Raw genomic sequence first — 14,589 nt, forward strand, 5'->3', positions numbered from 1 at the left:
AGGAGCAAGTGTAAGGTACCAGCGCGCTGCACTACCACAGCATAGCGTGCTGAGCTTGTGCTCATCTTATATATATATATGCATGCATGTATGTATGTATGTATGTATGTATGCATGCATGTATGTATGTATGTATGTATGCATGCATATATATGCATGTATATATATATGCATGTATATATATATGCGCATATATATGCATATATAGTGGGTGAGACTAATATGTGCCTCTTATCACTAAAGCTGCCTCTTAACACTACAAATAACCTGTCTGAGCTTCTCTTTCCTGAAATACTGGGACCAATATGTGCCTCCGTCTCTCATCACATCTCACAGACGGAAATGTGAGTGCGGGGGGAGGGCGGGGTGATTTCGTAGCGCTGCGCGATGACGCTGATCAGAGCAGATCAGCTGATTGGGTTGCTGCCCGGCGCTGTTTCCGTGCAGAGCGCGGCTTGTAAATAGTAAGTGGACGCAAGTGACGCTGATCAGAGCTGATCAGCTGATCGGGTTGCCGGCGCTGCTTCGTGCAGAGCGCGCTGGAGACCACACAAGTGGCCATAAGCAAGTGCAGCTGATTGTGCTGCGTACCCCTGACAGTGGTCTCGCGTACCCCCTGGGGTACGCGAACCACGTGTTGAGAACCTCTGCCCTACATCACCCTGCGGGGGCATGAGGATGGGGCAGTGCCGTACATTACCCTGAGGGTGGCGGGGACATGAGGATGGTGCTGTGCCGTACATCACCCTGCGGGGGCGGGGACATGAGGATGGTGCTGTGCCGTACATCACCCTGCAGGGGCGGGGACATGAGGATGGTGCTGTGCCGTACATCACCCTGCAGGGGCGGGGACATGAGGATGGTGCTGTGCAGTACATTACCCTGAAGGTGGCGGGGACATGAGGATGGTGCTGTGCCGTACATCACCCTGCGGGCGCGGGGACATGAGGATGGTGCTGTGCCGTACATCACCCTGCGGGCACGGGGACATGAGGATGGTGCTGTGCCGTACATCACCCTGCAGGGGCGGGGACATGAGGATGGTGCTGTGCAGTACATTACCCTGAGGGTGGCGGGGACATGAGGATGGTGCTGTGTCGTACATCACCCTGCGGGGGCGGGGACATGAGGATGGTGCTGTGCCGTACATCACCCTGCAGGGGCGGGGACATGAGGATGGTGCTGTGCAGTACATTACCCTGAGGGTGGCGGGGACATGAGGATGGTGCTGTGTCGTACATCACCCTGCGGGGGCGGGGACATGAGGATGGTGCTGTGCCGTACATCACCCTGCGGGCGCGGGGACATGAGGATGGTGCTGTGCCGTACATCACCCTGCGGGCATGGGGACATGAGGATGGTGCTGTGCCGTACATCACCCTGCGGGGGCGGGGACATGAGGATGGTGCTGTGCCGTACATCACCCTGCGGGCGCGGGGACATGAGGATGGTGCTGTGCCGTACATCACCCTGCGGGCGCGGGGACATGAGGATGGTGCTGTGCCGTACATCACCCTGCGGGGGCGGGGACATGAGGATAGTGCTGTGCCGTACATCACCCTGCGGGGGCGGGGACATGAGGATAGTGCTGTGCCGTACATCACCCTGCGGGCGTGGGGACATGAGGATGGTGCTGTGCCGTAAATCACCCTGCGGGCGCGGGGACATGAGGATGGTGCTGTGCCGTACATCACCCTGCGGGCATGGGGACATGAGGATGGTGCTGTGCCGTACATCACCCTGCGGGCGCGGGGATATGGGGATGGTGCTGTGCCGTACATCACCCTGCGGGCGCGGGGACATGAGGATGGTGCTGTGCCGTACATCACCCTGCGGGCGCGGGGACATGAGGATGGTGTTATGCCGTACATCACCCTGCGGGGGCATGAGGATGGTGCTGTGCCGTACATCACCCTGCGGGGGCGCAGGCGCGGGGACATGAGGATAGTGCTGTGCCGTACATCACCCTGGGGGGGGGGGGGACATGAGGATAGTGCTGTGCAGTACATCACCCTGCGGGCGCGGAGACGTGCAGATGGTGTTGTGCCGTACATCACCCTGCGGGCATGGGAACATGAGGATGGTGCTGTGCCGTACATCACTCTGCGGGCGCGGGGACATGAGGATGGTGCTGTGTCGTACATCACCCTGCGGCAGGCAGAGAAGACGCATGGGTGTAACAGGCAGAGAAGACGCATGGGTGTAACAGGCAGAGAAGACGCATGGGTGTAACAGGCAGAGAAGACGTGAGTGTCAGGGCTTGTTCATACCTTTTTTTTGTCTTTTTTTAAGCGCCAGTGATATTCAAAATCGCCCTAAAAATGCTTGTGCAATGATTCCCTATGAGAGAGTTCACATCTGAGCGGCTCGATTCCTATACGCTCACCAAGCGCTGCCTGTACCAATTTTAGGGCGATTTGGCTATTATGGAAGGTAAAGGGAAATCGCAAAGCGCTTGAAAAAGCCTTTGGTATAGCGTTTTCCAGAGCGCTTTTAAGAATAAATACATTGGTATTCTCTTCTGGGTGAAAGAGTTCACTTCCTGACTTGCATCACGAAGTGAAGGGAAAAAAAACAAACAAAAAAAAAACAGGCAGGGGAGACAAATTTAGTGGGTGAGATGGGTAACAGGCAGAGAAGACATGAAGTTGGGCGAGATGGGTAACAGGCAGAGAAGACATGAAGTAGTTGAGATGGGTAACAGGCAGAGAAGACTTGAAGTTGGGTGAGATGGGTAACAGGCAGAGAAGACACGAACTTGGGCGAGATGGGTAACAGGCAGAGAAGACACGAAGTAGGGCGAGATGGGTAACAGGCAGAGAAGACACGAAGTTGGGTGAGATGGGTAACAGGCAGAGAAGACATGAAATTGGGCGAGATGGGTAACAGGCAGAGAAGACACGAAGTTGGGTGAGATGGGTAACAGGCAGAGAAGACATGAAGTTGGGTGAGATGGGTAACAGGCAGAGAAGACATGAAGTTGGGTGAGATGGGTAACAGGCAGAGAAGACATGAAGTTGGGTGAGATGGGTAACAGGCAGAGAACAAACACAACGGGGGTTGTCCACAGATCTCAGGAATCACTCTGTTAATCTCGGGGAGTCACAGATCATCGTGGGAGGTCCATGAAGCCTCCAATCATAATCCAGTCCATACACAATCAATCGATTCCGGACTCAACCCTTGCACGAATAATCTTCAGAATTTATTGTAATAATGCATGCGGTTATACAGCAGACAAAAAAGCACAACGTTTCAGGCTACATGCCCTTTCTCAAGTGCTTAACCATCTGAACAAACTTAGACCTTCATATGAACACACACCTATTGACACACCCCTCCAAAGCATTAAGGGGCGGGCACAAAACTTTTCCAGAACATTAACCCTTACTCCTGAAAGGACAACCATTTATCATAAGAAGCACTTTAAACTGAAGTCCTCGTTAAGGTCACTGGGGGACTGCGTCCCGAACCTGTCCATCCACCAAGCCTCACGCCGCAACAGCGTACTCCTAAATTCTCTACCTTCTTGGCGCTGAACCACTTCGAGTACCTGCCATCGAAGCTGGCTCACGCCATGATTAAATTCCGCGAAATGCCGTGCGAGGGGATATTACCGTTTTTTCTCCTCATCCTTTTTCTTTTTACACGCTTCGGGGTGGCGAATGTTGCTCTTATGCTCGTTGAGTCTAGTTTTAATGTCCCTTAAGGTCTGGCCAACATAGGACAGACCGCAAGGGCATTTGATTAAGTAAACAACACCCGTCGAATCGCAAGTGGCGAAATCTCTAATAGGAACCGCACTTGAGAAAGGGCATGTAGCCCGAAACGTTGTGCTTTTTTGTCTGCTGTATAACCGCATACATTATTACAATAAATTCTGAAGATTATTTGTGCAAGGGTTGAGTCCGGAATTGATTGATTGTGTAGTAACAGGCAGAGAAGACATGAAGTTGGGTGAGATGGGTAACCGGCAGAGAAGACTTGAAGTTGGGTGAGATGGGTAACGGGCAGAGAAGACCTGAAGTTGGGTGAGATGGGTAACAGGCAGAGAAGACATGAAGTTGGGTGAGATGGGTAACAGGCAGAGAAGACCTGAAGTTGGGTGAGATGGGTAACAGGCAGAGAAGACATGAAGTTGGGTGAGATGGGTAACAGGCAGAGAAGACATGAAGTTGGGTGAGATGGGTAACAGGCAGAGAAGACATGAAGTTGGGTGAGATGGGTAACAGGCAGAGAAGACATGTGGGTGTAACAGGCAGAGAAAACTTGGTACCTCTTTCTTCTTCAGTGAAGAGTCCGTGCCAGAGATAACCTTCTCTCTCTGCTTTTTCAGCTCTTTCCTCCAACTCTAAAACAAGACAAACAGCATGACATGGAGTCCTTACTCCAGCAATGTATCCCGCCCCTCACGCCCCTGCATCCCACCCACTTTCTAACCCTAACACACAAACACTCAATGACCAGGTTTGTGAGCTTTGGGGTCCTTGGCATCAATAATTTGTATATTCCAATAGAAATTAAACAAATTAGATTGGCTGTTTGTGGCTCCGCCTCTCTCCAGCATTTTAACTCCAGTCACCCAATGACCAACTGTAGCAGGTTTGAAGCCTCTGCTATTAACAGTGTAAAAATGGCAGCAATTTAAATATTCCACTTGAAAATCAACAGGTGAATTTTGATTGGCTATTATAGGCTCCACCCACTTCCCTGAATATTAACCCATTCGCGTTCCGTCATTTTTACTTGAGAAATGTTCACCTCCCATTCACTAGCCTATAACTTTAGCACTACTTATCACAATGAACTGATCTATAGCTTGTTTTTTCCACCACCAATTAGGCTTTCTTTGGGGGGGGGGGGGGGGGGGTACATTTTGCTAAGAGCCACTTTACTGTAAATACATTTTAACAGGAAGAATAAGAAAAAAACGGAATTTTTTTTTTATTATTTCTCTGTTTTCGGCCATTATAGATTTAAAATACATGCCTCCATAATTAAAACTCACGTATTGTATTCAGGGCTGTGGAGTCGGTCCAAAAATCCACCGACTCCGCCTCCTCAGTTTAGGATTCCACCAACTCCGACTCCGACTCCTCTAATTTGCATATTACAATTTTGTTGATTAAAAGTATGTAACATGAAATTCGTCTCTTAACTGCCAACACTTAGGAATTTTACAAGACAACTGAAGTGAGAAGGATATGTAGACTACTATATTTATTCCCTTTAGACTAAAACTAGTCCTTGGTAAGAGTACTTGTAAAAGGTACAAACCGGAACAAAGAACATCTATCAGGCCCTAGGCAATGTAAGTGTGGGTACATGTAAGAATGATGTGCAGGTACTCTGCAGGGGAATGAGGAGATTCTTCCTCTATTACACATTCTTCATGCACAATCTGAACAAGGTTTATGGGTGACAGACAACACCTCTGTGTTCAATGTGCACAGCATTCTCAGTGGATTCCCTGCAGCTCTGTGGGGAGTGCATATGTAGAGTATAGTACTACTGTGTAACAAAGTAAACCTGAGACAGATGAAATTAAAGTTTTATACATACCTGGGGCTTCCTCCAGCCGCCTTCAGGATAATCAGTCCCTCGTTGTCCTCCTCCACCACCTGGATCTTCTGCTATGAGTCCAGGTACTTGAGCCAGTCGGGCGTAGTGCGCATGCACACACTCCGCCGCCAGGAGCATACTACACCTGTGCAGCACTATTGCGCAGGTGCAGAATGTTCCTGGCTGTGGGAGCGGCATGCGGCCGGACAGCGCTGACTGGCTGAATTACCAGGACTCATAGCAGAAGATCCAGGTGGTGGAGGACAGCGAGGGACTGATTAGCCTGAAGGGGGCTGGAGGAAGCCTCAGGTATGTATAAGGGCCTGTTTCCACTGCACGCGTATTCTGGATGCAGAAAAACTGACTCCGCAGAACAAGCGTTGAGGAAGGGGTCACACTACGATTTACCTCTCTATAGTCATTTTTTGCTCCAGTAAGGACAAACTTAGTGTATGAAAACAGCACTACAAGGGTATACCCCTTTTTTGCCCTCATTTTTTGAGCGGTGTAGGAACAATAGCCGCATTTTTGTGTATTCCAGCCACAGTTTATAGGCCAGCTGGAACAAGATCAGAAGATCTCATGGCAGCTGTCTTATATATGTTAACCAGTTCATCTAGATTAAGCTTCTTTGTGATAATTTTTTTGTGTTGATAACAGGCTCAAATGCAGTATGCTTTTTAAAAATACAGATATCCAGGGTTATGTATGGTATTCTATGCGGGGTGGGGGGTGTTTATCAATGTTGTAAGAATACATGGGAAAAGCATAAAGTCTGTACAAAATGTCGTTAAAATTAACATCTTACAATGTAAGAGGCTTAAATTCCCCCATTAGGAGACATTTATTCTGGAAGGAGGTAATATCTTACTCATCTCAAATAGTGCTAGCACAGGAAACGCACTTGATAGCAAGAGACACACGCCTGTGCAATAATTCATTATACCCGGTTATCTATCATAGCACCTTTACGAAAAAAAAGGGGAGTGCTGATAGCGTTCCACCATGAACTAAAAATTAACCCTATAACCATAGAAACGGACAAACAAGGCCGTTACATAATATTTGTGGGAGAAATAAATGAACGAGTAATTACCTTGGTCAATCTATACAAAATCCTTCTTACAGAAGCTTTTAAATCGAGTGTCAGACATAAAACAAGGCCTGTTAGTAATGGGAGGGGACTTCAATGCAATAATATCTGCATTGGATTCCTCAGCTCAAAATCCTAAGGCTCTTATTAGTATAGACAAACAAGTAAGATGGAATAACTTGTTCGATCCCTGGAGAGTAATGCATGGAGCAGAAAGAGACTACTCATATTTCTCTCAGGTCCATAAAACACACTCACAAATTGATAGGTTTTTGACAGATAAAATTATGCTCCAGGAAGTAATTTCCTCTGATATAGGCATAAGAACTAGATCAGATCATGCCCCGGTACATCTCTGTATCAAAGATGGTCTGCCCCAAAAAAAACCCCTTCTTCTGGAGATTGAATAATTCTTTACTAGCTGACAAAACATTCACTGAAAAAACAAAGAAAGACATTAAAGAGTTTTTCAAAACAAACCAAACCCCAGGAAGCGATCCTACACATGTATGGGCAGCTCATAAATCCTTTATCAGGGGCCTTTTAATCAAACGAGGAGCCTACATTAAACAACAAAGAAATAAGAGACGAGACGAAGTGATCAATCTAATACAAGAAAAAGAAAAATTGCTAAAGAGATCTGCAACTAGGGAGTTAGAAAGAGAACTTTTCCTGCTCAGAGAAGAACTAAGACTAATTTTCACACACCAATACGACTATATGTTGCAAAAAGCTAACCTAAATTTTTATTCTCAAAGTAATAAAGCTAGCAAATTATTAGCTAGAATGCTACAAAAGAAAAGAATAACATTTAGAATCCATAAGATGACGCATCCAGAGTCCAAAGAACAGATAACTAACCCTAAAGTTATAGCAGATCTCTTCAGCAATTATTATGAAAAACTCTATATTATTAAGAAGGACCCTCTAACAACTCAACCAACAGAAGAAGCTATAAATACATTTCTAGATTCCATTAACTTACCTAAAGTCTCAAGCTCACAATTGGAAATATTAAACAGACCTTTTACGGTCCCAGAAATTCTAAAAACTATAAAAATATTAAAAAGAAATAAGGCCCCAGGTCCGGACGGATTCAGCAACAAATATTTATTAACCTTTGCAGATACAGTGGTAAACAACCTAACAATACTATACAACGCTTTCCTAGAGGGAAAACAAATCCCCTCAGAATATTTAGAGGCAATTATTACCGTACTGCCAAAGCCAGATAAAGATCAATCCTCCCCAGCAAATTTTAGGCCTATCTCTCTGCTAAATGCAGATACCAAACTATACGCGAAGTTATTAGCAAATAGGATGATGCAAATAACCCCTTCTCTTCTGAATTATGACCAGGTTGGTTTCACAAAGGGACGACAAGCAAATGACGGTACCAGACGAATGATGGGACTACTCAGACATGCAGAACTCTGTCGAATGCCTTCGGTTCTCATAACTTTAGACGCCGAAAAGGCATTCGACAGAGTTCATTGGCAGTTTTTAAATCTCACGTTAAAAAAATTCGGGCTTAGCGGACCCATTAATACAGCTATTATGGCCTTATATTCATCGCCATCAGCAAAAGTTAACGCAGCTGGATTTATATCCAAGTCTTTTAATATATCAAACGGAACGCGTCAGGGGTGTCCTCTCTCCCCTATAATTTTTGTTTTAATAATGGAAACTATCGCGCAAAAAATCTAATCCAAATATAAAGGGAGTTCAAATGGGAAATAAGCATCATGTTATCAATCTATTTGCTGATGACGTAGCAATATTTCTAACTAACCCGGTGGATTCACTGAAACATGTACTAGAAGAACTTAATACGTTCTCTGACGTGTCCTACTATAAGCTCAATCAACATAAGTCATTCATGCTGGGACTCAATTTAACCCCCTTTGTGAAATCAACCATCTCTAATAACTTCTCATTTCCTTGGGCAGAACAAGAGGTTACATATCTGGGAATCAAACTGACCAAATTATCTGAAAATCTGTTCAAAGCCAACTACATTCCTATGCTTACATTGGTAAAAAAAAGAATGCACAGACATGGCCAATATCCTGGCTCTCATGGTCTGGTCGAGTGTCGGCATTCAAAATGTTTATACTGCCAAAAATCCTATATATATTTCGAACAGTAAACATCCCAGTACGGAAATCCTTTTTAATAGACCTAAAAAAGTGTGTTTCCAATTTTATTTGGCAGGGAAAGAAAATAAGAGTTCCATACAAGGTAATGACACTACCCAAAAAACAAGGAGGAATGGGCCTACCATGCCTAGAATCTTATTACTATGCGACCAATCTAGACATGATTAAACACTGGTGGGACCCTTATTCCCCAAAACCATGGGTACATTTAGAAACAAACCTAATAGGTACCAACCTGCGAACAGTTCTTATGAGCAAAATGTTAAAAGCTAAAACTCCGCCTTCCCAATATCAAACAATCCAAGCAGCTTTCCTTGCGTGGGAACATTTCCTCAAGTTTCCTCCAGATGACACTCATAAAAAATACCCAATCTTCCCATTAGAAGTGCTGCAACAATTCACTCCACAGCTTAATCTCCACCTGTGGCAGGATGCTCGAATTAATACCTTAAATGTGCTATTTGAGGGTTCAAAGATCAGGACCTTTGCCAGCCTCCAAGAACAATTTCAGATACCAAACTCCCAGTTATATACATATCACAGAATATTCCACCTGATAAAGAGCCACCCTATTAAGTTGCCTCAAATGTTGTCTAAAATTCTCGCCATATTAAATCACAACAGCCCGTGTATCGGGGGGCATTTCGGCCTGGTACGAGGTCATGAATGAAAACTCACACTCTCCTATCCAAAAATACGCTCTGAGCTGGTCAAATGACTTAAAAATACAAATAACAACAAATCAAATAATTAAAGCCACAGACCAAATCTTGAAGCTCTCTAAGTGCAATTCACATTGGGAGCAATCTCGTAAAGTACTATACAAATGGTACTATACACCTAGAAGATTGGCTTCCTTCTCGGCGGAGGTGTCCCCTATGTGCTGGCATTGCCTATCGGCTCCAGGCACTCTACTCCACATGTTTTGGGAGTGTCCAAAAATGATTGCTTTTTGGAGGCAGGTAGAAGCCCTGATCAGGAGGTCTTTTATATATAATTTTAAGATCTTACCACAAATGGCTCTCTTATTAATAGGAGTGGAAGAACTACCACACCAGCACAGACTGCAAATATGTCATATACTGATTACAGCAGTGTCATTAATCTCTTTAAACTGGAAGTCTGCAGATCAAATATCCATATCACAATTAAAAGCAACAGTGAAGAGAAATCTAGCGATAGAGCAGAAGATCAGAAACAGAACATCACAAAAAATAGTCAATTGCAGCCTTCCTAGCAGTTGGGACTAATTGGGTATAAGAGACAGGGATTCACACCCTCCATCTCTTCTCTTCCCCCCTTTTTTTTTCTCCATCCATCACTCGAAAATACGAGTAACTAAGAGGGATATCAGATAAAACTCCTGGATACCAGCATAATGAGCTCTGGTTGTCTTTTCTTTTTCTTTGTTTTCTCCGTTATGGTTAGGACTAGTTCTAGCTCTTTCTTTGCCTTTTATATCCTCTCAGGGATATAGATTCTACCCAATCAGAATAGTTTAATTAAAGGCAAATTCGTAGCATTGAAGACGTACATATAAGTATAGAGAAATAAAACTGTTAAAACAATAACATCTAAAGATTTCATACAAATAAGCTTATTGAGGGGCTGCCTAGCCCACTGATTCAATAAGTCGAATGCTACCCCCAGGTTATTATTATTATTATTAATTTATTTATAAAGCGCCAACATATTCCGTGGCGCTGTACAATGTAAGAAACCAAACAAGGGATACATAATGATACAGACAATGATATACATGAAATATGAACACTGATACAAGATACAGCACTGCTGATTACACTGACTGATGTAACATGATGACTAAAATGTATAAATGTCTAACAGAGTGCAAGCAATTGAATTGATAACATTCCATGACACAAAAGGGTGAGAGCCCTGCCCTTGTGAGCTTACAATCTAAAGGAATGGGGTGGAAACAAGAGGTGGGGGAAGTATACAGTATATGTACAGGCAGTGCGTAATTAGGTTATTTAGTGGGTGCATGGCCTACGCTAGAGAATATGCTTGACAGGATATTGTAATGATATCCAAGTGTACAACAATAAGGGATGGCTATATAAGAGTGTGGATGTTACATGAGGGAAAATGTACGGAACTGAGTGTATTCAAAATATGTTGTTATAAATGAATAATGCATAGTTTATTAATGTATAGATATGACATTATACTGTAATACTGCATTGTTTAAATACATGTAATGCTAGTTGGAAAAACTTAATAAAAGGTTTCATGAAAAAAAAATACGGGGACTGCTTTATTGAAGCAGCACAAGTAACTAATTTTGATTGGTTTATTTCATTTTTGTGGACTAAGCACAGCTATTACTGTATATATGCTGTATATATACATTATTTTCAATGACTATTATCTGAGAAATAGAACATTTTATCATATTTTCTATTTTAATTACAGTTACAAATTCATTAGGAGTCGGAGTCGGTGCATTTTTTCCCGACTCCGACTCCAGGCACCCAAAATTGCCCGACTCCACAGCCCTGATTGTATTTGCCCATATGTCCCGGTATTGGTAATAAAGGTGCATTTTTTCCGTTTTGCATCTATCACTATTTACAAGTTTACAATAAAAAAAATATAGAAATATTTCATCTTTACATTGATATTTAAAAAGTTTAGACCCTTAGGTAAATATTTACATGTTTTTTTTTATTTACATTTTTTTTTTTTTATTGTAATGGTTTTTTTTTTTATATTAAACATTTTATTTGGGTATTTTTGGGAGGGTGGGATGTAAACCACAGTTTTTTAATGTTATTGTGTGTTGATTTCAATTTTATTTACTTGTAGGTGTAGTTTTACTTTTTGGCCACAAGATGGCGGCCATGAGTTTGTTTACATGACGTCACTCTAAGCGTAACACACGCTCAGAGTGACGCATCCCCCATGCAACAGCCAGAAAAAGCGCAGCTTCCGAGAGAAGTTGTCGCTTTTTCAGTGGGGGAGAGGAATCAGTGATCGGGCACCATAGCCCGATTCACTGATTGCCTGGCTAACGAACCGCGGGCCGGGAGCGCGCGTGCACGCGCGCTGTAGTGCGCATGGTTCCTGGACGTAGTTTCTACGTCCAGGAACCAAAATAGGTTAATCTGGGCAAAGTTTGGGAACCCTGCCATAAACAGTGTAAGAATGGCTGCAGTTTACATTTTCCCAGTGAAATTTGTTTTTGGCTCCGCCCACTGTTTGTAACCTGGACACAAAGTCACTACTCAATGACCAAGTTTGTGAGCTTTGGGGTCCTTGGCATCAATAATTTGTATTTTCCCATGGAATGAAACAAATCTGATTCACTGTTTGTGTCTCCGCCCCCTTTTCTGAATTTGAACCCCAGTGACCCAATGACCAACTGTACCAGGTTTGAGGCTTGTGCCATTAACAGTGCAAGAATGGCAGCAATTTTAATATTCTCCTTGAAAAGCGACATGTGTTTTTTTGATTGGCTTTTTTAGGCTCCACCCACTTTTCTGAATATTAATCCCAGTCACCCAGTAACCAGCTGTGCAAAGTTAGAGAATGCTGCCATTACCAGTGAAGAAAGGCTGCAGTTTACAATTTCCCAGAAAAATCTGGTTTTGGCTCCGCCCACTTTTTGTAACCTTGACACATGGTCACTCAATGACCAAGTTTATGAGCTTTCGGGTTCCAGGCATCAAAATTGTTTGTGGCTCTACCCCTTTACTGAATTTGAACCCCAGACACTTAACGACCAACTGTAGCAGGTTTGAGGCCTCTGACATTAACAGTGTAAAAACGATTGCAGTTTCAATATTCCCCTAGAAAATCAATAGGTGAATTTTGATTGGCTCTTGTAGGCTCCACCTACTTTTCTGAATATTAATCCTAGTCACCCAGTGACCCTGCCAATAAAAGTGTAAGAAAAGCTGCAGTTTACATTTTCCCATGAAAAAAGTTAGTTTTTGGCTCCACCCACTATTTATAACTTTGACATACAGTCACTCAATGACCAATTTTATGAGCTTTGGGGTCCTTGCCATCAATAAGTTGCATTTTATCATTGAAATTAAACAAATCTGATTGGCTGTTTTTGGCCCGCTCCCTTCAGAATTTAAACCCCAGTCTCCTAGTGACTGACTGTATCAGGTTTGAGGCCTCTGCCATTAACAGTGTAAGAATGGTAGCAATGTGAATATTCCCCTTGAAAATCAATAGGTAAATTTTGATTGGCTGTAGTAGGCTCCACCCACATTTCTGAATATTTATCCCAGTCACCCAGTGACCAAATGTGTAAAGTTTGGGAACACTGTCATGTTAAAAATGTTGTTGTTGGCACCGCTCACTTTTTCTAACCTTGACATACAGTCACTCAATTATCAAGTTTATCAGCTTTGGGGTCCTTGGTAGGCCTGAAAGATAAATCGAAATCATGATCACCAAGATCACAATTTTGGAATCGTCAAATCGGCAATTATCGCGATCACGTCATTTCCACATGGGGGAAGTTTGAAGAAGTGGCTTCAGACTTCCCCAAAGTCCCGGCGCGTGCGGCCTACAGCGTTGGACATGCCTTCCGCACGAGTGGAAACGCTGTCCCTCCTTCATCGCCGTCTGCCGAATCTTGTGCTTGGCAAAACTCGGGTTCCTGTATCTCACATGACATACAGTAAGTATTCCATGCATTAGAGCCTGCAGGATGTGAAGTGGATAGACGGGCATTGTTGGACTTAGGCCTGAACAATTTATCGTTTTCAGACCGAAATCGCGATCACGGAAACGTCGATTCCATGATCGCCAAAGCGGCGATTTCTCGCAATATCTCTCCACTGTGCCAGACAGTCCATCTGCTGCTTGCCGCTCCAGGTAAGTAGCGGCAGCTTAGAGGGTCCCATCATCTCCTTCCTTCTTCCTAGTGCCGCCTCATCCGCCTCCATCATCACTCCGCCCCCAGGCTCTCACTTCTTCCTCCGCCGCCTAGCCTAGCACGTCATCAGCTGGGCGGGTGGCAGGCTCTCATGCTCTTTCACTCCGCCTAGGCTAAGACATCATCAGCTGGGCGGGCGGCAGTCTGCAACCCTGCGTGCTGATGTTGCAGCGGCCTTGGGCGGGAAAGCCAGAGTCAGTGACCCGGAGCGGAAGCTTCCTGTGTGCAGATCCTGGTTGTGTCTGCTCCGACCCCACCATGGCGGCTCCCCAGCCTGGCCTGGAAGCGGCGGTGGCGGTCAGCGGCTCTGTCCAGAAATACGTCATGAAGAAGAATGTGCTGAGCACAGAGGAGGCTGAGCTGTACGAGCTGGCCCAGGCGGCGGGCATCGGCTTGGACCAGGAGGTGTTCAAGAAAGTGCGTCAGTATCGCGTCTCTGTGTCCAGAGGAGGGTCAGATGGTGCTGGTCTGAGTCCGTGTCCAGAGTAGGGACAGATGGTGCTGGCCTGAGTCCGTGTCCAGAGGAGGGTCAGATGGTGCTGGTCTGAGTCTGTGTCCAGAGGAGGGACAGATGGTGCTGGTCTGAGTCTGTGTCCAGAGGAGGGACAGATGGTGCTGGTCTGAGTCTGTGTCCAGAGGAGGGACAGATGGTGCTGGTCTGAGTCTGTGTCCAGAGGAGGGTCAGATGGTGCTGGTCTGAGTCTGTGTCCAGAGGAGGGTCAGATGGTGCTGGTCTGAGTCTGTGTCCAGAGGAGGGACAGATGGTGCTGGTCTGAGTCTGTGTCCAGAGGAGGGACAGATGGTGCTGGTCTGAGTCTGTGTCCAGAGGAGGGACAGATGGTGCTGGTCTGAGTCTG

At 44.9% G+C, this 14,589-nt stretch overlaps 1 protein-coding gene across 1 annotated transcript in view; it reads right to left on the reverse strand.

Moving 5' to 3' along the window:
• FAM133B (family with sequence similarity 133 member B) overlaps nucleotides 1-14,589 on the reverse strand; it is a 156,106-nt gene that overhangs the window by 102,457 nt on the left and 39,060 nt on the right. The window contains exon 4 of the mRNA XM_068235019.1: nucleotides 4,277-4,351. Coding sequence (XP_068091120.1) covers nucleotides 4,277-4,351 — 75 coding nt within the window. The remainder of the gene's footprint in view (nucleotides 1-4,276; nucleotides 4,352-14,589) is intronic.

The sequence above is a fragment of the Hyperolius riggenbachi genome, chromosome 5 (genome assembly GCF_040937935.1).
Source record: "Hyperolius riggenbachi isolate aHypRig1 chromosome 5, aHypRig1.pri, whole genome shotgun sequence".
NCBI lineage: Eukaryota > Metazoa > Chordata > Amphibia > Anura > Hyperoliidae > Hyperolius > Hyperolius riggenbachi.